Here is a 25,677-nt window from a genome sequence, read left to right as displayed (position 1 = left end):
TTCTGAAAGCTGTCCACTCCTTTTTCCTCGAATGTTGCAAACCCTGTGTATGCTCAGCTTTCCCTCCGAGTGAGCCAGGAGCTGTTCTCCCATGGAGAATCACTCTAGTTTGTTGACATTAAGTCTGGGAGCCATTGTGGCTGCTGCTTTTGTTGACAGTGAATGTTGAGCTTGGAGTGAACAGGTTTCTGATGGATCCAGCACTCTGTGTGCTCACCTCCTTTGTCACTGTCACCCTGTCTGTCTCCTCTCCTTACAATGACACAGTCTATTTAATACTAATGTTTATTCTAACAGTGCATTTGTGGCATTTATGTTGGTGATGAAAAGGTCATGAGTAGCATAAGTCTTAAGTAACCATTGCTGTTGCTTATTTATGTGTGTGTATGTCTTTTGGTGTATACGTGTTTGATTTTTTATTTTCTTCAGATGCAGAGACGAGTTTCAAAATAAATGAGATGACTAGAAAGCTGGGAATTTTTGTGGAAGAAAGTGACCTGCACAGATTCATGAATGATAGTCCCTGTGACTTCAACTTGAGAGAAATCCACTACTCTAATAAAAAGGTAGATAAAAATCCAAAGAGTGACTATGACTTTGATGAAATTGGAAAGAGATTCAAACAGTCTTCAATCCTAAATCACTGTAAGAAAATGACTTCAGGGAAGGATTGTCTTCAGGATAGTGAATATAGCAAGTGCTTTACTAAAGAAATACAGCTTTTCAGTCCCATGGGAATGCTCCTAATATGCCAACTTCTCCAGGTAATCAATAGGAAATGGCCTTGAGCTGGAGTTCAGACCTCCTTATGATGGGGTGTGGCCCAAGCCTAGGTCTTCACACCTTGAACCAAAGGGAATCTGGCTCCCCTTTGTCTACAGGCCCCAGACCCTCATCTCCTTTTGAAAGCCTTAGCCTACCTTTTAATCTCATTCAGATGCCTTTCAGTTCCTTCCTTATCTATTCCCATTGTCTGTTCAATCTCTTAGACATTCCAATCTCTGGGAATTCTCACCCAGACCCTTTTCCTAGACTCTTTTCCCAGATCATTTTCCCAGACCCTTCCCTGGTCCAAAGTATATAAGATCTACCCTGGCTCTCATTCCGGGCTGAGACTTTCTCATGCCCACTCACCCTTACGGGCATCACCTGGCCTACATGGCTGAAGAAGATTTGAGTTGAATTCATTCAGGCAGCGCCTGGTAACATGATCTTGAGGTTGCAGCAGCACCCCAAAACCTCTAGACCTCTTCATATGGTTCCCTGACTGGGAAATAACTGCCAAATCTCAAACTCTTCTTTAGCCATGACTGGTAAGCCTCCCCCTCCCCAATTCTGCCTGATGCTCTCAGGCTTTTGGGTCCAGTGCCTCTGCTTGAGCACTTGGACCTGGGTACATACCTTCCTTAGTATAGAGGATGGACTCCCTACCAGGAAACATAGGTTCAAACTTCTCAGTTCTCTCAGTGCTAGGGAACTGGGAAACTATTGGATGTATATTTTTTTTTCTTTCTTTTCTTTTTTTTTTCTTTTCCTTAAGCCCACAATGGGTCAATCTTTTTCATTTCCCAAGAATTCACCTTTGGAAAAATCTTAGCTTCTGTAAAGAACTTAAAAAGAAAAAGCTGGTGCATTTTTGCAACACCATTTGGCCTCAGTATCACCTGGAAAATTGTGAGGCGTGGCCCCTTTTTGGGACATTATGGGTAAAGACCCTCTCAGAGTTAGAAAAATATTGTGGCAGAGAAAGAAAATGGGTGCATGTTTCTTACTTAATGGCTTTTGTTGAGCTTTCTAGAGATCCCATTCTCAGAAAGGACTGTAAGATACTCATAGCTAGAGCCACCCCACTAGTGGTGAGTGGGGACCAAATAGACCTTTTGGACAATTCTATTATGGCTCCTAAGGTTATGGCATCCCCCTCTTCCCAACCTCCATCGGCACCACCTCCCCAGCACCTATCTCCACCCCATTCTCCTCTGGCCCCTCCAGCTGTTCATCATTCTCCCCAGACCACCCCTTCTGCTCCTCTGGTCCCTCCATTTCCTCCCCAGGCCTCTACTCTAGAGGCTACTTCTACTCAGGCCTTGAGTGAGGGCCTCACCCCAGCCTCTACTTCCACAGAGACCCCAGCTCAACCTCCAGACGAGGTTTTCAACTTGGTGCCTCCTCCCCAGACCTCTACTTCTGATGGGACCCCTCCTCAAGCTTTGTGAGAATTGTATCCAAGTTTTTAAAAATGTCTGATATTTTTCCAATAAGTGGTTTGTTTTTCTTCTTAAAAATGGACATGGAGAAATCATATATACATAGATGTAAGAAAACTGGTAAGGGGGGGAAAGGTGTAGTTTATGAAGGAATCTGAATGCCAAAGAGAGCCTTTTGTATTTGCACCCTCTCTGGTCATCGCACCTGCCTCTCTGGTGCTCACTGCCTGTGCTCTACCTTCTAGCAGCCAATGGGTCCCTTTCTATGCTCAGCTAACTTGAGAGGAACAGACTGGTTGACAGAGAGTTCCATTATGTGTGCACAAACTGGAAATGGGTGGTCATCACTTTGCATCCAAGAGTGGATCCTTGTAAAGGACACAGGGTTCAGACTCTTCTTGGGAGTAGAGATGTGGGGGAGAACCCACTGGAGAGTTCTATGGAAAGAAACTTGCTGACTGTATTTGCCATTTTTGTTGGACACATGTTAGTTGCCCATGCTAGAGGGGATAAAATGAATTTAAATGTCAACTCTTGAGGGACCAGTGGTGTTCCTTTTTAATGCTTCTCCTTCAGACAGTTAGCTTTGCAAGATGGCTTGGCCCTGGGCCAGGAGTATGGGTACATATGGGCCCAGCAACTCAGTATTCCCTTATCTCAGGCCTGCACAACATGGTGGGCCACTTGGGTACTACCAAAGGATTTTGGGCAGCCTGAGAAAAATATAGAGAATGTAAAAGAGGTCTGAACAGCATATAGCTTGTGGCCCATGGGGCCACATATTGTGCAGGCCTTCCTTATCAGAAATACGTAGAGCCAGAAAGACCTAGGAAGCATGAATGCCCTCCTCAACCCACCTCTCCAACCCTGTCCTCTTCAGAACTTCCCTAGTTCCAATCAGGGAGCCACCAACCTTCTTGTCATTTCAGGTCATGATCTTGAAGTCATCCTCAGTTCTCCCTGCCCCTCTTCCTCCTCATCCAATCCCTGCCTAAGTAGAGCAATCCTCCCTTAGCTCACCCACTCCCTTATCATGATCCCAGTACCAGCCCTCATTCTCTCACCAAGGGACTATTGGGATGGACTCCTAAGGGTCTCTCTGCTCAAGACTCCCCTCTCTAATCCATCCCTTATCATGAAGAATGACAACAGGGGAAAGTCAGATGAACTAACCACCATTTCAATCCTTCAGGCATTAGATTCAGTGTTCCATGCCCAGAATCCCCCTCCTACCCCTGCAATGAAAGGGGGGGGAGGGGGAGGGGGAGGGCATTCTCATCTCTCCAGTTCAAGGCCAAAGTCAGGCAAGATAAGTCACAGCATTCAAGCCTCAGCTGTTTGGTCCTGGTTATTTCCATTCCCGTTGGAGTTATAGTGTATCTTGTTTTCTGATTCTGTTTAATGCATTGGTTTACATACACTAGTAGTAACAGTAATGATTATATTAACAATAGCTAGCACATATTCAGGATTGTGAGGTTTGCAAAGCACTTTATGAATAGTATTTCATTTTGTCCCCACAAACACCCTGGGAAACAGACGCTGTTATCATTACTTCCATGTTACAGGTGAAGAAACTGAGGCAGACACAGGTTAGGACACAGAACCAGCAAGTGTCAAAGGCTGGATTTGAACTCAAGTCTTTCTGACTCCAGGTATGGCATTCTATCCACTGGGCCAAGTACAGGCCTTCCCCTGATGTCTCTGTGTTCCTCATTTCTCTTAGCACAGAAGTATATTCCATTGCTGGAGGGTCTGGTGAGTGAAATCTCCAGGAGGGCAGTGTCACTGGATGGAAGAGGACATGTGGGGCAGAAAGGGTGTAACAAGACTGGAAAGGTGGGAGAGCCTTGAGTTAGGCAGAGCTTTGAGTGCCAGACTGAGCATTTTTTATTTGCTCCTAGAAATGGTAAGGAGCCACCAAAGTTTATTGAGTGGGAGAGGGGGCTGACATGGTCAGACCTGCACTTTGGGAAAATGACTTTGGGGCTGGATCAGAAGGGGGACAGACTGGACACAGGCAGAGCCTCTCCCCCAGCAGCTATTGTAATAGTCCAAGGGTGAGGTGATGGTGTTTTGTTGGAAACTGATAGAGAAAACTTAATGTGGAGTATAAATTTAAATGATTCTAATTCATTATCATTTTGTAGCAGAAAAAACGGGCCTAGGGAGGGTAGCAGGCTAAAAGTGTTTGTATCCTCCCAGGCATAAAAGAATAACAGAGATGTCTCTGGGGAGTCCTAAATCTGAGTTATTGGTGGGGGGGAGGGAGGCTGAACTGAGATCAGATTCCCCAGCTCAAAGAAAGGAGGTTTCTTCACTGAGAGGCATCTCCCGTATTATTGGGGTAGTGGGGCAGCACTGACCCCAGGCTGGGTTAAGGTACCTTTGGACATTCAGCCCTCCCCCCACCTCACCTTCACACACCTGGGCTGGGAGGAGGCAGGTCATGGAGGAGCCAAGGTTAACCTATCATGGCTAGGAAGGCTAGGAGGTGGAGGGAGAAGAGACATATATAGTGGGAGTTACAGAAGGCTGTAGGACAGATTCTAGGGAGCAGTCACTACCTTTTTTCATTCAACTTTGTACCCAGACTGAGAATACATCAAAGAACCTGGAGTCTTTGGCCACAGAAAGTAAGTCTGAGTCTCAGGTGCCCTACCCACCCCCCAAACCCTGCTCTGGGAAGCCCTGCTGCTCTCTGCTCTCCCCCCACCTCCTTTGGTAGATAAACCACCTCAGGACCAGGAAATAAAGCATTTTTCAGAATCATTTCAGTCTCAGGATTCCCTTCCCAAGAATCCTCCCTTCTTCCCAAGAGAGAACACTCTAGCAGCCTGTCACCTCCCCCCATGCTGGGAGGCTGCCTGGAAGAGGGGGGTAAGAGCACTGCATTTGGAATCGGCACCTGGGTTGGAATCCAGCTCCCCCAGGTCCCACTACCTTTCTCTAGTATTTATTTGGTGCTTTACATGTGTGATCTCCTGGGATCCTCACAACCCTGCCAGGTAGGGGCTGTTTTCCTCATTTCACAGACGTAGAGAACGAGTGTGAGTGGTGCAATGACTTTCCCACGGTCTTAGCTAGGTAGGACAGGTCAGAAGGAGGATTCTTAACTGGGGTCTAACTGACTCCAGGCCCAGGGTTCTACCCACTTAGCCTTGGTGGCTAAGTCAGTGAACCTCAGTGTTCTCATTTGTAAAATGAGGAGGCTGGATTTGGTGACCTGGAACTAAGCCCCTTTCAGGTGTCAAACATACCTGCATTCCTGTGATCTGGAGCTGAGCTCAGAAAAAAGCCTCAGGAACGTTTAGAGTTGGAAGGATGTCAGGAAATGATCTTGGAATTCCCTTCTGGTGTTAGTCTGTGCTCCAGGCTGGAATCCTGGCTGTTCCTTAATGCCCCTGTGGCCCCAGGCCAGTCACTGACCTCTCTGAGCCTTGTTCCTCCAGGCCAAATGAGGGCTTGGAGCTCTGGGGCCCCTCCTGGGCTCCAGCCCCTGGTCCTCTGAGAGCTGGCCCCTTGAAAAGTGGACTCCAGCCTGTGAAACCATCTCTGTCCCCAACTCAGCTTCCTGGTTCCCTGCCACTCTCCTACCTTGGACAGCATTCCCAGCCCATGCTGGGGCCCAGGCTCAATTGGGAGAATCCTTCAAACTCATTTTGGGGACCTGAAGGAATCCTCATCCAACCATCAACTTTCTCCCTTGCTCCAATTTTCCCAGGCTAATTAGGTTCCTGTGGTGTCATTTTAACCTCCCCACCTCTATGCTCTGCCCTTCTCTCAGGGACTGTCTCTGGCCTCCTACTCATTTTCTCTTCTCATATTTAAAGGAACAAACATAAAATACCCTCCTTCCCTCACCCCACCCCCAGCACTGGCCCATTTTCAAACATTGCTCCTAGAAGCCTTCTTGGCCTTAACACAGGGCCTGGCACACAGAAGATGACTTTTTGTATCAATTTTAGAGGTTTTCAGTCATGTCTGATTCTTTGGGACTTCCTTTGGGGATTTACTGGGAAAGAATACTACAGTGTTTTGCCATTTCCTTCAGCTTATTTTACAAAAGAGGAAACTGAAGCAAATAGGATTTAGTGATTTACCCAGGGTCTGAGATTGGATTTGAATATAGGTTTTCCTGACTCCAAACCAGGCCCTCTGTTCAATGCATAGAGTAGGTGCTTAATTAATGTTTGTTGTTTTATTGGCTGAGGGGAACAAGGAAGTGGACGATCTCTGAGGTTCCTTCTTAATTCTAAGAACCTAGGAGCCTGGGAGCTGTGACCCTTTTCTACCCCTGCTCAGCCTTACTTCTAAGGGCCCAGTGGGCCGGGATTGGGGTGCCCAGAACCAGTTTGTGGCTACCTCTCAAATGACTGGGGACCTGGAACTTGTTTCTCAATTCCCCTTACCTCTCCAGATGAATGAATGAATGAGTGAATGGTCATTTATTCAGCTCTTAATTAATCCATGCCAGGATTTGCAGTAAGTGCTATCAACTCTAGGCCCAGAGGGCAGATATGCCCTCCCTCCATTAGCCCACTAATTACAGGTGTAGGCCTTTAGAAACCCTTTCCTGAAATCTATGTCTTTTTGATTGCTAAGCCCCAGACTGCAGATGGAATGGGAGTGTGGGGGTTGGGTTATGGCCCCTTCTCCCAGCTCTGACCCTTCCTCCATTCCCTTCTTCTAGCATTTGTTTTTGCTTCTTTCCCCCTCCCCCCCTCCTGGATTCTGGAATTCCACTTTCCTCTTCCTTAATTTTCTGGGCCTTCATTCTTCCACCCTCTTACCCATCCCCCCCTTTATCTCCCCCTTCTCTTAATATTGGATAGACCAGGAGGGTCTTGGGGCTCCTGCTGTCCTTTGAGGCCACCCCTTCCCCCCCAAGTATTCCTTTTGCTCCCCTGCAACTTTCATCCCAGTTCTTCCTGGTCTTGAAAGATCAAATCCCTTCAGGTCTCTTTGTTTTCCTCTGTAAAATACAAATGAGCACCCCTTTGTTTTCTGGGTTTTGTTGGGGGTCTGTTGGAACAATGAAATGTTAATGGTTCTCCCCAGAATTTATCTGAGCCAAGTCTCAGGCTCTCCCCTAATCCCACCATCCCCTCCCCCCAGCTCTGAGTTTTTCCTTTTGTGTGGGGTCTGTAGCCCCATTGTTCTGTTCCTGATTCCACATCTCATAAAAGTTCTAGTATTGGCCAGATGCTTGCAGATTGAAAAACATAAACAGTCCTTGCCCTTATGGAGTTTACAATCTAACTGAATGCCTAGGCTGCCTGGTCATTTATGAATATTGGGCTGATCTCTCTGGGTGGAGCTCTTTGTGAGGAAGTCCAGCATGCATTGGCAGGAATATGTACATATAATTATTTATTTACCATATGGGGCCATGGGGTGTTGCAGCAGCATAATTTCAATGCAGGAAAAACCCTACAAATTTATAATAAATTGTTAAGATGCATCTTTCTTTTCAAAAATATTTTATAGGTTTTTTTGAAATCATGCAAATTTTTAAAAATCATTAAAGAGTGAAAGAAAGTAGCTTGGGGTGGGGGAGTGCTAAGTAATTTTTTTTTGAGAAGGCGGTTGTAGGCTCAATAAGTTTGGGAACCTCTGTTTTGGCTTCATTTTTATCCCCAAACTTTCCCTCTCCTTTCCAATTCAGCTAACAAGAACCAAGAGTAATACCCATATTACTCTATTAATACCCATAATACTCTGCTCCGATACCTGGATGATCAGTGTCAGTCTATTCCCTGAGACCCCACACCCCAGCCCAGTAACATTTTTTTACAGTCAGATGGCCTTACGTTTCCACAGGTAGAATAGTGCAGAGAGTTATAAAAACAAGTCGAGAAAGCAGTTACACTGCAGGTGGGCTTGGGCTTAGCCCAAAGCTGATGGTTCCAAGAAAACCCCAAAATCAAAATGAGAGTGAACCTCAGGCATAGTAACTTCTCCACCCAGGGTGGGGGTGGGGGCACAATAGGGCAGGAACAGGGGGCATTCCAGAAGCAATGTAACCCGGAAGGAATGGACCAATCCAGGCCTGGGAGGTTTCCTGCTGAATTTAACTGCATAAAAGCACACTTGCCCTTGCACTTAGGTCCCACCCCTCCTGTAGATGGGTGGAGCTGGCTTCTGGCCAGAAACTTCTAAATCCTCTGGACTTTCTCTGTAATAAACTTTCTGGATACTAAATTTTTGGTGTCAAGCGCATTTCTAGCAATTTGGCGCCCAACATGGGACCCGATCGCAGACTCCGGAAGGGACAAGCTGAGACATCCGGGGAAGAGCGCTCCCACTGTATTTCAGCAGTCTGGGTGAGTTGAGCCTTTCCCAAGGGAACTCACATCTCTGAACACGTGGGAGAACTCCAGGGGATTGGGGAAAGCCGCCTGCAGACCATGAGAGCCAATATATTGGGCAAAGGTAAGAAACAATCTTTGCTGGTCTCAAATTCCCAAGGTCCAGGGATCTGATCTGTTAGCCTTGAGCTAGGAACAGATTAGGAGATGGGAGGGGCAAATTCTAAGGTACCTAGACTAAGAGGAGGAATCCCCAGGGACTACGTTCCCCAGTTATTGACTACTGGAAATCAAGAAAGGGAGAGGGGAGGGTTCCTAAGGGAGTATTTTTGGTCTGTTATGTCTGTTGCTGTTATGTACAGGCACCCAAGCACCTTATCATTGGGACCAGGGGTCCTGACTTCCTGACCTCAGCTCCTCATTAGGATCCAGCTGTCTTCCAGTGAGAGAGCATCTCTTGGGAAATAAAAACAAGACAGAGGGAAAGTCCCTCAGTGTTAGGATTGGGGTATAGAAGATCAAGAATGGAGATGTGCCAGGGTGGTAAATGTTTTCAGTTTAGAGAAAAGTTAAGTGGAGGTGTGCTTGTCTGGAGTCCAGGATGCAGAGGGAAAAGGGGATCCTGAGGGGGGAGGGAATATTGGGAGGGGAATGGGCGGGAGAAGCAGGAAGCATGTAGGATAGGCATATACTTATGAGGAAGAAGATGAATGTAGCAGGGGGAAAACTGGACTACCTGGAGATTTTGCTGAAAAGAAGAGTCTCAGAGCACAGTAAGGGATGGAGAGAGGTGGTAGAGCAATGGGGAAGGGGAGATGTCAGACATGGTTGATTGGGTGTTGTCTTTCCTTCTTGAAAAAAACCAAAATGGCATCACTATGTTAGGGTCAAATTACAATGCGTCCTACTGTGGCTGATCAGAGCAATACAAGCTCAGAATGTCCTACCACAGGTCAGGCACAAATAGTCTATGTGAATATTTGGGGTGGACACTCTAAACTTTTGCGTCTCTCATTTCTTTTGGGCTACTTCAATTCTGCTTTGCTCACAGAGCACAGCACCTTTTCTGATGTGGGCATGCCATGCTGGGCGCTCCTGCGCCAGTGTCTCCAATGTTACACAATCAATTCCAAAATTCTTAAGAGAGACCTTGATAGTGTCCTTGTATCACTTCTTCTGGCTTGCCCTCTGTGAGTTCTCCATGAAATACTCTTTTTGGCAAGCATACAGCTTGCAATGGAACATGGCCAGCCCATCCAAGGTGATATCTCTGAAGCAGAGTTTGAATGCTTTTCAGCTGAGTTAGAGAAGAGACCTCAGTATCTAGTATCTTATCAGAATCTTCCTAAGACAATTCAAATGGAAGCAATCATTTCCTGGCATGGTACTAGCAGACTGCCCAGGTTTCACAACCATCCAACAATGAGGTCAGCACAACGGCTCTCGTATAGCATCAGTTTGGTAGTCAGTCTAATACCTCTTCTCTCCCACACTTTCCTTTGGAGCCTCCCAAACACTGAGCTGGCTCTGGCAATGCATGCCTCAACCTCATCGTTGATATGTACATCCTTGGAAAGTACACCACCAAGGAAAGTGAACTTCTCCACAGCATTCAAGCTTCTCCATTTGCTGTAACCAGTGGTTCCACGTGTGGATGGGGTGGTGCTGGCTGGTGAAGTACCTGTGTGTTTTTGGTGTTGATTGTTAGGTCAAAATTAGCACAAGCAGCAGAGAAATGATCCACAATCGTCTGCAAACAGAAAATCACATACCAACACTCCCTCCACTTTGGTCATGCCTCGTAGCCTTTTCAACTGGAAGAGTTTGCCATCAGCATGGTAGCTGACTTCGATGCCGCATTCATCCTCATTGAAGGCTTTTGGTGGGTGGTGACCTTGGTGGAATAAGAGACCTGGGGTGAGGTTTGGAAGCCTGGGAGGAGGGCAAGGGACTGGTGAGGTCAATTTAGAAGCTGGTGTGTAGGGCAGAGCTGGGCTGTTGGGATTAGGAGGACCCTCCCAGAGCAGGTTGGCTGGAAGCAGAAGCACTAGAAACTGAGATCTCTCTGCCTTCCTCTCCTGGAGCTGAGATCATTCTGCCTTCTGGGAGCCAGCTCTGTACATGCAGGTGCCAGGCAGATCTGAATGAGGGCCCCTACCCGCACCCCACTTCTGCTGGCTGCTCTTTCCATTGGGCCTCATCTTCCCCTTATGACCTCTTGGTGACTGTCTTCCAGCCTTGCCAAAGTAGGCCCCCTTCAAAATCCTGGCTCTGGGGCTTGCCCTAGCTACTTGTCGAGGCTCCCTGCCACATCCCAAAGGTCCTAGGGTGCCATCCTCAGTTTTACCAATGGGTCACATTTGCCCAACTCACATATCTCGTCCTTAGTATCAGGTGGAGGCAAAGCTCTGGGTCTGGTGTCACTGAGGCTCTGACTCATCTCATTCCATCTGGGATCCCAAGCCCCTTTTGCCTCCTGGGTCTCAGTAGGACAATGAAGATAGGGCATGAGGTCAAAGAGAAGGAGGTAAAGAGGGTGGCATGTCCTCTTCCTGTTCAGACCAAGCTCACTTCTTTTTTTTCCCCAAGTTCACTTCTAAGCCTGACCCTCCCTCTTGCTGTCCTCCTGTGGTAGAGTCTCTCCTGTGAGGGAAAGGCAGGACCTTTGTAAATGTTCTGAAAGCTCACCCTCTGTCATTCCAGGTAAGCCAGCATCACTCTAGGAAGAGAAGGCAAAGATAATGTCTATCCCACTCTCAGATTCTTCTCCCTCCCCAGGCCAGCTTGCTGAAGACCAAAGCCTATTCCTAGGAGAGAGCCTGGAACCAGACAGCATGGCCGTTGGGACCCAGAGCCCCTCATCCCAGGTGAGTGCAGTCCATCCACAGACCTGACCAGCCTCAGCAAACCTGGAAGCCAAGAGAGCCAAGGAAGTTTTATCCTCTTCGACGAAGGTTGGCCTTTGCACTGCTGTTGGCAGAGCAGAAATTGTCCTGCTGATTCTGCTCATGTCCTCCTGCCTCAGATCACACAAGCCTTCCCTGGTCTCTCTGAATCCCTCTCATTTACCATTTCTTAGGCCAAGTCAAGAAGCATTTAGAAAGTGGCTCCTCTGTTAACTGGGTTAACCTACTAGGGATGTAAAGGAAGGGGGGAAAATCACCAAAAAACAGTCCCTGCCCTCAGGGAGCCCCCAGTCTGATGGGAGAGAAATGTCAGCAGCTGGGTTCACACAAGCTCTGTACAGTGTAAATGGGATGCACCCTGAGAGGGAAGGCTCTGGCAGTGTCAGGGTCCAGGAAAAGCTTGTTTTCAGAAGGTGAGATTTTAGGTGCGACGTGAAGGAAGCCAGGAGGCCCAGGTGAGGGGGAGGGCATTCCAAGTATGAGAGACAGCCATTGGGTTAGGGGATGGAAGGTGTGGTGAAGGATCAGCTAGGAGGCCAGTGTCCCTGGGTCAGAGAGGAGGTAGAGGGGAGGAAGGTGTAAGAAGACTAGAAAGGGTTGAGGACCTAGTTGCGTGACATCTGCTATATGCCAAGAGCCATACCAATCTTATCTCCTTTAATCCTGTTGTGAGAATTAGGGTCCTTCCTAGGAACAGCCACAGTAAGGAAGCACAAGGTACAGTCAGACAGTAAACTGTGGTTCATTTATCCAGTGAAGAGTATGACACACTCTACAAGTGCCTGATGGACATGGGTGTCTCAGAGTTCCACAGAGGCTATAGAGACGAGTTCTCCTCCTGAACTACACGACTCATCTTTTGGTAGGATCCATGAGGTCTCGTAGCCAGGCTTACAAGGAAGTTTTGAGTAATATCAGGGTAGGAGACAGAGATAGGAAAAAGTACATTTCTTAGCAAAAGGAAAAAAAAAATGTGAATTTAGAGTTAGAGTTAGAAAAGTCTGTTGCAAAGGACTTTAGCATAGCTACTTACACCAGTCCAAAGAAAACAGTAGCTGCTTGATTAGGCAGGTAATTAATCCACATTTGCTAAGCCTTCTTAGACAAAATAACAGGACTGGAAGGGAGTCCAAGGAGGTTCTTTTTTTTTTATTGGGGGAAGAGAGGTACTGAAGGGGACATTGAGTACATGGACCTAATAACAGCCAGTATAGCATCAAATGGACTCAGTTATGTTTTCATAAAAATTCACTTTTAAAAACCACTTTAAAAACCATTAGCTACTTGCTATATGAAAAACTCAGTGAGAAGAGTTGGGAGATATGAGTGCCCAAGATGTGAGGGTGCTTCACAGGGTTAAAGGAGAAAAGAGATTGGGAGGGGTTGACTAGAGAGCAGCAGTCAGGGGACATTGGTTGAGGAGAACTCTCCAATCTGGACACAGGGCCTCTGAATGGGCTCTCGAGGTCTGAGTGAAACAGGAATCTTGGCATGAAGGTGGCATCAAAGACCACTTTTCATTCTTTGAAGGATGGTTAGGTGGAGTATGGGTAGGCCATCTGACCTGTCTGACCTCCTGGCTCAGACCTGCATGTGGACTCAACAGGTAGGGACCTTGGGACTCGCTTTTGGTCAAAGTTATCAAATCTTATCAGCCTTAGAAAGAAGTTGGCTAAAGAATGTAATTCAGGAAAATTATAAAATTCCACCTCAAAAATCACGTATGGCATTTATACATTTGAACCAGGTGATTCTAAAGAGCTCCCAGCCTTGATTCAAAATGGGGCCTCTTCTTTGAATGATGTTGACATGGTGAGATCTTGGAATGCCTAAAGATAATAGCTCCACCTTCATGATCTGAGGACTCAGCAGTGGTAACGCAACAAGCACTGTCATGTCTCAGTCACTGGGCTGAGTGCTGGGGTTACAAAGCAAGGTGAGCAGCCCCTCCCTTCAAGGAGCTCACTTTTCCATGGCTTTAGTCGATTCAACAAGTCAGTGAGCTTTTCTTTGCATCTAGTATGCTCCAAGCATCTGATAGGCTCTTGGATTTCCAAGGATGGAAAAAGAAAACTGAAGACAATTTGTAAATAACTACATACGTACGTACATGTGTGCATGCGTGCACATATACATATATACACACATAGTTCCATGATCAGAAGCTAGGAGGTGTAGTGGATAGAGCTCTGGTTCTGGATTCACTAAATGTAGCCTTACACACTTGCTAGTGACTTGGTGTCAGTTTTCTCTACCATGTTTGCCCTCAGGGAACTCACAGTCTAATGGGGAAGACAGCAAGCACACAGTTATGTACAACAGACAATGGGATATAATCAATAGAATGAAGGCTCTAAAATAAAGGGGAGCTGGGAAAAGCTACCTATAGCAGGTGGGATTTCCCTTGAGATTTGAAGGACCCCAGGAGGCCTCAGTGAGGAGGCAGAGAATTCCAGCCATACTGGAGAGCCAGAGATGATACCCAGAGCGTAGAGATGGAGTGTCTTCTTCCTGGCATAATACAGAGGCCAGTGCCACTGGGTCACAGAGAAGGTCGAGGAAGTAAGGTATAAGAAGATTGGAAAAGTAGGTGACTTCTAAATCACAGTGGGCTTTCAAAGTAAGATTCTCAGATGAGACTGTTGGGGCAGTCACTAGTCAATAAGCATTTATTAAGCACCTTCTGTATAAGTTTGAAAGTAGTGGAGCCAGGTGCAAATGTGGAGATGTGTGAGCTGAGCCTCCTTCCATGGAGGTTTGGAGTACATGAGCTCACCCCATGGTGAGGAAGAGAGACTTCTGGAGGATGGGGAAGGAAAGAGGCATGCAAGAGCTTCTGATAAGTACAAGTTAGGGGTGCAATAGATGAATTACCAATGAAGAAAAGCATGACCTTCCTCTAGTGATTGTTCATACTATGAATAAATACAATGCCAAAAAGGATCATGACTAAAAATACCAAGTGAAAAGGAAAATTTTGTTAATTCTTGGGAATCTAAAAAATCAGGAAAACTCTAATAAATTCTTTAATTGCTCAAAAGTTCAAGTGCTTACTATGTGCTAAAAACTGTGCTTAGTAGGGGTCATGGAAACAGAAGCTAACAGCAAGCTAAATCATTCACAGTTGATCATTGTACAATATTGCTGTTACTGTGTACAATGTACAAAGAAAAAGAAGCAAACCACAGTGTCTGCCCTCAAGGAGCTTGCAGTGTAATGGCAGAGACAAGAAGTACAGAAATATGTACAAATAAGCTCTAAACAGCTTCTCACAAACTCTTCATAGAATTTTCTTAATATATCACTTAGAACACATCTGCTGGGGGGGCATTTCACATCACCTTTTCTCTTTCTCCTCCACGGATTCTTATACCTCACTGACAGAACATATACCATCTCCCTGATCCCATTGAGAGAAACATTGTATAATTATCCCAGCTTTTATTATTGCAATGTAAATCTCACTTCAAATAGAAAATCATTTTTCTCAATATTCCATTGGGTTCTTAATGACTGCTTTCAAGTGTTGGCTGACACTCATTAAGGTTATATGTGTTTTAGACAAACCCCTTCTCTGCTTCAGTTTCCTCCTCTAAGTTGAAGAGGGTTGGACTAGATGAATCCTGGAGTCGCTCTCTCAGCTCTCAATGACGTGCCTTTTGATGGTTTAGGAGCTGGTGACATTGAAGGATGTGCTTGTGGACTTCACTGAGGAGGAGTGGGGCCTCCTAGATCATTCCCAGAAAGAGCTGTACAAGGAGGTCATGCTGGAGAATGTCCAGAACCTGCTGTCCCTGGGTAAGGGCCGTGTCCTCTCTTTTCTTGGTGTTAATTGTCAGGCCACAAGTAGCACAGGCGGCAGGGAATGGATCCATACACTGGTGCAGCCAATCATCAGAGGCTGCATTCACTGCACAGTCATCTACCCGCACCAACTCTTCATCCACTTTAGTCTTGGCTTTCAGCCTTTTCAAGTTAAATAATTTACTGTCAGTCAGGTAGCTGGAAATAAAGATCTGGATTCATTCTCAGAGGAAGAAAGTGAAGTTTAAAAAAAAAGAAAAACCCACACCTATTTCAAAGAGAAATTTCAAATAGTCACAAGCCCAAAAAGAGTCCTTGGAAGAACTTTAAAAGGACTCCAAAAATCAAATGAGGGACTGAGGAAAAATTAGGGGAAAAAATAAGAGCAGCTCAGGAAATCAAGAAAATTATGCAAAGACAGTTAATCATTTAGTACAAAAGATCCAAAAACATAGGAACAAAAATAACTTCTTAAAAACTAGAATTGGGAAAAGAGGAAGCTAATGATATTATAAAACACCCAGAAATACGAAAAACCAAAAGAATGAAAAAGTAGAAGAGAATGTGAAACATCTTGTTAGAAAAACAGATGACATGGAGAATAGATCAAGGAGACACAGTAGAAGAATTGTTACACTACCTGAAATATGATCCAAAAACAGAGTTTAGATACAATATTTCAAGACATTATTAAGAAAAATTGCCCTGAAATTCTAGAATAAGAGGTGAAATAGAAATAGAAAGTCATTCAAGGGATCCCAAGATGAAAACTTACAGGAATATTACCCCAAGTTTCAAAACTCACAGGCTAAGGAGTAAATATTAGAAGTCACAAGGAATTAAAAAAGAAAAGAAATTTAAATACTGTGGAGCTACAATCAAGATAACACAAGAGCTAGCAGTTTCCACATTAGAAGACCATAGGGCTTTGGACATTATATTTCATAGAGCAGGGGAGCTGGAGTTGTGACCAAAAATTACTCACTCAGCAAAGCTGATTATAATCCTGAACAAAAAAAAATGGACATTGAAAGAACTGAAAGACGTTCAGTTAATTATGAGAAAAAGAACAAAACTCATTAGAAAATTGTGCACAGAAGATCCAGGAGAAACATAAGGTAAATATTAAAGACTAGTTATAAGGGACTCAGTAAGGTCAAATGATTTACTTGTTATACGTAAAAATGTTATCTTGTACCCTTAAGAATGTCATAATTATTTGGGTAGTTTGAAAGAAAATCTTTAGTTGAGTTGAGTATGATAAGCTGATTCTAAAAATCAGAATTGGATAGTGCGAGGTAAAATGAAGCAGTTATTACATAGAAACACATCCTGAAAGCAAGTGAGACAGGAGAAGCAGATGGGAGTGGAGGGCTGGTAGTCCTGGAACCTTATTCTCTTGAGATTAACAGGAAGAACAGAATATCTAAATCATCTTGTTTTAGAACAAGAAATTGAACTGGTGACAAATGAACTTCCTAAAAATAAAGCATCCAGATCAGATGGATTTGCAAGGGAATGCTGCCAAACATTTAAAGGTCAGCTAATTCTAGTATTAAATAAATGATTTGGAATAGGCATAGAACAGAACTACCAAACTCCTTTTGTGAAACAAATATGGTATTGATATTCAAATCAAGAAGAAGAAAAAAAAGAAAATGATAGGCTGATTTCATTCATGTCTATAGATGTCAAAATACTAAATAAAATACTAGCTAGAAGATTACAACAATATATTACAAAGATTCTACATTGTGACCAATTGGTATTTATAATAGCAATGGTTTAACCAAAGGAAAATTATTCACATCATTTATTATATCAGTAACAAAAATAACAAAAATCATGGATATATCAATAGCTGAAGAATACGCTTTTGATAAAAACAGAATACTCAATCCTATCAAAACACTGGAAAGTATAGGCAAAAATGGATTTTTCCTTAAATTGATAAAAAGCATTTATCTAACACTGTCAGCAAGCACTACTTGTAGTGACAATAAGCTAGATACCTTCCCAATGAGATCCGATGTTGAAGAAGGATGGCCATTGTCACCAATGTTATTCAATATTTTATTGGAAATCACAGAATAGCAATAAGAGAAGAAAAAGAAACAGAATGAATCAGACTAGGGAATGTGGTCATAAAAATATTTCTTTCTGCAGATGATATGATCATGTCCATGGAAAATCCCAAAGACTCAACTAAAAAGTTAGTTGAAACAATAAATAATTTTAGCAAAGTAGTAGGATATAATGTAAACTCACATAAATCATCAGCATTCCTATCTATCACCAACAAAACCTTGCAAGATAAGACATCAACGGAAGAGAGTAGATGTGCAATTTACAGCAGCAAATAAATACAGTAACCTTGTATTTGACAAGTGTAAAGACTAGATTTTGGGATAAGCATTCATTACTTGGTAAAAATTGTTGGGGAAGCTGGTAAGAAGTATAGCAGATATTAGGCAAAGACCAGCATTCTGCAATGTATCAGGATAAGGTCAAATCATATATGTGACCTAGATTTGAAGAGAAATATTACAAAAAATGTGAAGATCATGGAACATGTTACTTATTAGACTTATGGATAGGAGAACAATTCATGACTAAACTAGAGAAGAGAGTGAGGTATGAAATGGATAATTTTGATTACATTAAGTTAAAAAGATTTTGCACAAATAAAATCCATGTAACTACAATAAAAAGGAAAGCAGAAAACTGGGGGTGTTTTATACAATTTCTTTTTGTTTGTTTTTTTATTATGGATTTAAACAAGCATTTCCATAACATGTTACGATTAAAAAAAAATTACTGCAGATGAAACTGCAAATGTACTATGTACAACCTGTTATTCCTTTCAAATACACAGCAAAATTATCATGTAAATTTCTTTTTTCTCTTCCCTCCTCCCCTAAAGATGGCTACTATTAGACAGACATATAGTTTCTCAGATAAAGTTCTCCTCTCTCAAATATACAAAATATACAAAAAAATTGTAAAATTCATAAGCATATGAGTCCCTCCCCAATTGAGAAATGGTCAAAGGATATGGACAGGTGGTTTTCCCATGGAGAAATCCAAACAACTTAAAGTCATATGAAAAAATGCTCCAAATCATTGAGTAGAAAAATGCAAATTAAAACAATCTTGAGATATTCTACACCTATCAGATTGGCTAAAATGATTGTTAACAAACGTGACAAATGTTGGAGTGGATGTGGGAAAATTGAGATGCTAATTCATTGTTGGTGGAAGGTAAACTCATCCAACCATTTTGGAGAGCATTCTGGATTTATGCCCAAAGAGTTGTTAAAACTGCCTATATACCCAGTGACCCAGCAATACCTCTACTGGTCGTATTTCTAAAGATGATTAGGGAAAAGGGAAAAGAGCCTAAGTGTTCTAAAATATTTATAGGAGCTCTCTTTGTGGTGGCAAAGCACTAGATGCCCTTCAATTGGGGAATGGTTGAACAAGCTGGGGTAGAAGATTGTGATGAAGTACTGCTGTCCTATAAGAAACAATGAGCTGGGGGCGACTAGGTGGTGCAGGGGATAGAGCTCTGGCCTTGGAGTCGGGAGTACCTGAGTTCAAATCTGGCCTTAGACACTTGACACTAACTAGCTGTGTGACCTCACCCTCAAAAAAAGGCCAAGAAAAATGCACAAAAAACAATGATCTTGATGATCTTAGAAAAACATGGATAGACTTGTAGAAAATAATAAAGAGGGAAAAGATCAGAAGCACGAGAATGTTGTACACAGTAACATCAAACTATTCTTAAGAACAACTTTGAGTGAATAAGCCATTTTGACTATTACAAACACCCAAAAAAGTACAAAGGACGTACGAAATAAGAAGCTATCTGCCTCCAGAAAAAGAGTGGATAAATAGAAGTGTGTTTAGAATGATTTTACACGCACACACACACACACACACACACACACACACACACATACACACGTTTGTATCTGATGGTAGCCATCTCTAGGGCAAAGGGAGGAGAAAAGGGATAAAAAGAAAAGAAATTTACATGAGAACTTTACTACCTATTTAAAAGGAATAGGAAGTTGTACATAATTGATTTGCTACTTCATGAGCAATCATCTTTTTTTATTACACAATGTTATGGAAATGCTTATTTTATTCCATGAATTAAAAAATTTAAATTAAATTTAAAAAAAACTAATGATAGTAATAAAAAAAACTATCTGGTATTAGCTAAGAAATAGAAAGGTAGGTGAGTTCAACAGAGTAGCCACAAGTGACATAGTAACAAATGCTTATAGTAACTTTGTGTTTGAAAAACATGGAGAGGGGCAGCTAAGTGGCACAGTGGATAGAGCACCGGCCCTGGATTCAGGAGGACATGAGTTCAAATCCAGCCTCCGACACATAACACTTACTAGTTGTGTGACCCTGAGCAAGTCACTTAACCCCATAGCCTAGACCCAAAAAAAACCAAAAGAAAAATGTCAAGACAATTTTTTGTATTAAGAATTCCTGATTTGGTGGAAGTTGTGGGGAAAGGTGGAAAATATTCTGTCAAAAATTGGACAGACACCAATATCATACTCCATTTGCCAAAATGAAAAGAACATGGAACATGTTACAAATCAGACTTATGAGAAGGTGAACAATTTATGCATAAACAAGAGATAGCATGGTAAGGTGCAAAATGAATAATTTTTTACTAAATTATATTTAAAAGGTTTTGTAGAAATAAAACCAATGCAGCCAAAATCAGAAGGAAAGCAGAAAATTGGGGGTGGGAGGTTATAGACAGGTTCTCAGACAAAGGTCTCATATTTCCAATATATAAAGAACTTGGTTAAATCTAAAAGAATATGAGTCAGTCCCCATCTGATAAATAGTCTAGGAAAAGGCAGATTCTGATGAAGAAATTAAAGATGTATACATTCACATGAGAAAATGTTATGAATCATTATTCATTACAGCAATGCTAATTAAAACAACCTTGAGATAGCATCTTATACTTATCAGATAGGCTACAATGATAGAAGGGAAAGTAACAAATGTTCGAGGGGATATGGAAAATTTTGGACACTAATTTTCTGCTGGTAGAATTGTGAACTGATCCATCAGTTTTGCAGAATAATCTGTAATCATGCCCCAAAGAGTTCTAAAACTGTGTCTACCTTTTGATCCAGTAATACAACTCTTAGGTCTATTCCCCAAGTTGATAAAGGAAAATTGAAAAAAAAATTCTATATTTTAAAATACTTATAGCAGCTCTCTTTTTGGTGGCAAGAACTTTAAATTGTGGGTTTGCCAGTTAATTGGGGAATGGCTTGAGAGAGATTGAGTACAACCTGAGGTAAATGGTTAGTAGCTTCAGCAGTGTTTGAGGATGGTCTGTTGAGAATGCTATGGAAGTGTTCAGCTCAGCTCTCCACTATCATGTCCTTATCACTAATCAATGTGGCTCCATCAGTACTGAGTAGCTGAAATGGAACAAAGGGCTTTGGCCCATAAATAGCCTTCAGGGCATCATAAAATCACTTTGGATTTGTCCTATCAGCACCAAAGTGAATTTCATCTGCCTTCTTACTGAGCCAAGAATCCTGACTCTCTAAGCTTTGCTTGCACTTAATTTGGTGGAGTTAAGATCTTCTTAGAGATGGATGATGTAACCTACTAGTAGGCCTGTGGAGTTCTCATTTTCTGTTTAGCACTTGAATTTCCCCATCTTTTTCATCTCACAACTTTGGATGATTACAACTGTTCTGGCTCAGATGAGTTAATGTGACGCGGTACGACAAATCTCTGAAAGTTGGCCACTCCACTCCTGCTTGAATGTTGAAAACTATGATTTGGCTCAGCCTTCCTCCAAGTTAACAACAAACTGTTCTCCCTTACAAGAGAGTCACTCTATTAATGATAAGTTTTCTGGTAGTGACCTTGCCTTGGGGCTACTGCTTTTGATAAATGTGAATGTTTCCTCTCTGATGGGTCCAGCACTATGTAATGTACCTCTCCTTGGTCACTCTCATAGCCTGTCTGTCTCTTCCCCTTAGAGTGACATAGTCTGTTTAGTGCCAGTGTTTGCTCAAAGAGTGAATCCATGGAGTTTTACTACATTTGGGATGGTGATGAGAAGCTCATAAGCCGTAAAAGTCTTAAGTAATCATTGTTATTACATATACTTTTGTGTGTATATGTTTTTGTGTCTATATATTTGATTGCCTGTTTTCTCCAGATGTAGAGATCAAGTTCAAAGTAAATGAGATGGCCAGAAAGGTGGGAATTTTTGTGGAAGAACATGACCTGCACAGATTCATGAGTGATGGTCCCTGTGACTTCAAGTTGGGAGAAATCCATGACTCTAATATCAAGGTAGATAAAAATCCAAAGAGTGACTGGGAATTTGATGAAATTGAAAAGGGATTCAGACAGTCTTCTATTCTAAATCACTGTAAGAAAATGACCTCAGGGAATGAGTGTGTTCAGGATAGGGAATATAGCAAGTGCTTTACTGAAGGGCTAGTGCTTTTCCAGTCCCACGGGAAGGCTTCTGAAATGCCAACATCTCCAGGTAATCAATGGGAAATGGCCTTGAGCTGGAGTTCAGACCTCCTTAGACATCAGAAAACTGATATTGGAGGACTGCTTTCTGTAAATAATAAAGGAGGGAAGGCCTTGAGTCAGAACTGTAAGCTCATTTCTCATCAGCAAATCCCCAATAAAAAGGAGCCTGATGAATATAATAAATGTGAAACAACTTCATCCCTTCACTCCTCTCTTCCTTGCCAGCCTCAATTTCTCCCACGAATGAAAAGATATGCATATGCTCAATGTGAGAAGGTCTTTGGTTGGAACTCAGATCCTGATAGACCTCAGAAGATTCATACTGGGGAGAAGTTTTATAAATGTGATGAATGTGGGAAGGCTGGGTGCTACAAATCTCTACTTATTGACCATCAGAAAATCCACACTGGAGAGAAACCTTTTGAATGTAATCAATGTGATAAGAGTTTCACACAGAGCTCCAATATTGATGTATATAAGAGAATTCACACTGGAGAGAAACCTTACAGATGTCATCAATGTGGGAAAACTTTCACACAGAACTCCAGTCTTCTTGTACACCAGAGAATCCACACTGGAGAGAAACTTTATGAATGCAATCAGTGTGGTAAGAGTTTCACACAGAGTTGCAAACTTGATGAACATCAGAGAATTCACACTGGAGAGAAACCTTACAGATGTCATCAGTGTGGAAAAACTTTCGCACGGAACTTCAGTCTTGTTGCACACAAGAGAATCCACACTGGAGAGAAGCCTTATAAATGTTATGAGTGTGAAAAGTCTTTTAGATGCAGTTCCAATCTTGCTACACATCAGAGAATCCACAGTAAAGAGAAGCCTTTTGAATGTAATCAATGTGGAAAAGCTTTCGCAGACAAGCGCAATCTTGCTAGACATCAGAGAATCCGCACTGGAGATAAACCTTATGAACTTAATCAATGTGGAAAGGCATTCACAGAGACTTCCAGTCTTGTTTTACATCAGAAAATCCACACTGGAGAGAAACCTTTTGAATGTAGTCGACATGATAAGAGTTTCACACAGAGTTCCAATATTGATGTACATAAGAGCATTCACGCTGGAGAGAAACCTTACAGATGTCATCAATGTGGAAAAACTTTCACACAGAACTCCAGTCTTGTTGTACACCAAAGAATCCACACTGTAGAAAAACCTTATGGGTGTAATCAATGTGCAAAAACTTTTAGACGCATCTTCCATCTTATTAGACATCAGAGAATCCATACTGGAGAAAAACCTTATGAATGTAATCTATGCGGAAAGGCTTTCACACAGAGATTCAGTCTTGCTAGACATCAGAGAATCCATACTGGAGAAAAACCTTATGAATGTAATCTATGTGGAAAGGCTTTCACAGTGAAGGATAAGCTTGTTGCACATCAGAAAATCCATGCTAGAGAGAAGGCTTATGGATGTAATCAATGTGGAAAGACTTTCCGATTCTGCTCCAGTCTTGCTGTACATAAGAGAGTTCACACTGGAGAGAAACCCTAGGAATGTAATTAATGTGTAAAGGCTTTCGGAGAAAGCTCCAATATTGCTGGAGATCAAAAAATACACACTGAGGAGAAATCTTATGAATGTAATCAATGTGGAATGATTTCACACTGAGCTTCAGTCTTGCTAAACATCAGAGAATCCCCATTGGAGACAAACATCATGAGTGTGATGAATGTGGCAGAGCTTTTACTTAGCAGTGTTAGCATATTCCACACTTGAGAAACTTTATGAATATAACGAAGATGATAATGCCTGATAAGGGCTTCCTTTCTAAAATATACAGAGAATTAAGTCAAATTTATAAAAGTACAAGTCATTCCCCAATTGATAAATGATCAAAGAATATGAACAGGCAGTTCTCAGATGAAATTAAAGCCATCTATAGTCACAAGAAAAAAATGCTTTAAACCACTATTGATTAGAGAAATGCAAATCAAAACAACTCTGTGGTACCACATCACACCTATCAGATTGGCCAACATGACCAAACAGGAAAATGATAAATGTTGGAGAAGATGTGGGAAAATTGGAACACTAATGCATTGTTGGTGGAGTTGGGAAATACTCCAACCATTTTGGAATCAATTAGGAACTATGTCCAAAGGGCTACAAAAATGTGCATACCCTTTGACCCAGCAATAGCACTTCTAGGACTGTATCCCAAAGAGGTCATACAAATGAGAAAAGGACCAACATGTACAGAAATATTAATAGCAGCTCCTTTTGTGGTGGCAAAGAATTGGAAATTGAGAAGATGCCCATCCATTGGGGAATGGCTGAGCAAGTTGTGGCATATGAATGTAATGGAATATTTTTGTGCTCTAAGAAATGATGACTTCAGAAAAACCTGGAGAGATTTGTATGGTTTGATGCTGAGTGAAGGGAGCAGAACCAAGAGGACCTTGTACACAGTAACAGCCACATTGTGAGATAACTAATATTGATAGACTTAACCCTTCTCAGCAATACAAGGTTCTAAGACATCTCCAAAGGTCTCATGATGGAAAATGCTATCCACATCCAAAGAAGGAACTATGGAGTTTGAATGCAGATCGACCACATAGTATTTGCTATTTTTTTTCTGTTGTGTTTTGTTTCCTCTTTCTCTTGGTTCCTCCTGTTGGTTCTAATTCTTCCTTACAACATCACCAATGTGAAAATATGTTTAATAGGAATGTATATGTAGAGCTTACATCAGATTGTGTACACTTTTGCGGGGAGGAGGGAGGGGGAGAAAAATTTAAAACTCAAAAGCTTATGGAAGTGATTGTTGATAAATTCAAAGTAAATTAATTTTTAAAAAGATGATAATGCCTTCAGGCAACAATCATCTCCTATTTCCCATCTCAGAATCCATAAGACATAAAAATAAGATTATTGTCATGAATAAAGGCATTCAAATGAAGTTCAGAGTTTCTGGAGTTTTAGAGAAACCATTTTGAGGAGCACATCCCTGTGTACTCAGTGTGGGAAGGCTTTCAGCTAGAGATCATCTCTTACTTTCCATCAGAGGCTTCATTGTGGAGAGAAGTCATACAAATGTGCTCAGTGGATCCATGCTTTTCTCTGGAGGAGGGTGATCAGTAGACATCCTTATTCCTATCGGAATGAAGGTGGATAAAGGCAGTGGACATGGGAAAGTCTTCCCCTAGAGCTTGCACTTGACTGTATTTTGGAGAAATCATGTTGGACACAAAAAGTTAGGGATCTAATTACCAAGGGAAGGCCTCCTGCAGCAGCACAGACTTCATTAGACCTCCCAACAAAAGAGACCTCATAATACATCCCAAATTCCATCCAGTGCATAAAACCCTATACGTATGATGATTTTTTTTGTCTGAAATCCTAATGTTTGTCATCCCTCCTCAATATTTCATGGCATTCATAAAGTATCATTTTTTCATTCATCCCCCAACTGTTGTTTGCTGGCATAAAAAGTTCTTGTTTGAATGCTTTGGTAACTATTGGACATTAATTTCTGTAATGCTTTCTTTAAGCTTCTAGATGGCACAATAGATGAAGTTTTGTGCTTGGAACCACAGGGCCTGAATTCCAGTTCAGTCTCTGGTACTTACTACCTGTATGTCCCTGGGTACGTCAGGTAACCTAATCCTGCCTGAATTGTCTCATCTGTAGAATAGGGATAATAAGTGCATCTAGCTCCCTGGGTTGAGGTGAAGATTAAATTCAACATTATTTGTAAAATGCTTTGCAAATATTACATTACTATGTAAATACTGGCTATTTTTTGTATCGTTCCTTGGGTCATTGGTCTCATAGTAAAGTCAGTTGGCTAAAACATCCGGACAGTTCAGTCACATTTCTTTCAATTCACATTGATATTCACAGCAGAGTAGTGGAAGCCATTTCTTC

General features: G+C 42.3%; 1 protein-coding gene across 1 annotated transcript in view; it reads left to right on the top strand.

Annotated features, from left to right (window-relative positions):
- The window catches only part of LOC110203953 (uncharacterized), an 82,845-nt gene extending 58,136 nt beyond the window's left edge, over positions 1–24,709 (top strand). The window contains 7 exon segments of the mRNA XM_078146280.1: positions 2,055–2,212; positions 3,934–3,965; positions 8,541–8,642; positions 11,297–11,385; positions 15,096–15,222; positions 21,455–23,401; positions 23,404–24,709. Coding sequence (XP_078002406.1) covers positions 2,055–2,212; positions 3,934–3,965; positions 8,541–8,642; positions 11,297–11,385; positions 15,096–15,222; positions 21,455–23,401; positions 23,404–23,498 — 2,550 coding nt within the window. The 3' untranslated portion in view covers positions 23,499–24,709.
- The last annotated feature ends 968 nt before the right edge of the window (positions 24,710–25,677 follow it).

The sequence above is a fragment of the Phascolarctos cinereus genome, unplaced genomic scaffold, assembly GCF_003287225.1.
Source record: "Phascolarctos cinereus isolate Bilbo 61053 unplaced genomic scaffold, phaCin_HiC Scaffold_726;HRSCAF=1367, whole genome shotgun sequence".
In the NCBI taxonomy this organism is placed as follows: Eukaryota; Metazoa; Chordata; class Mammalia; order Diprotodontia; family Phascolarctidae; genus Phascolarctos; species Phascolarctos cinereus.
This window is presented reverse-complemented; position numbering and strand designations above follow the sequence as displayed.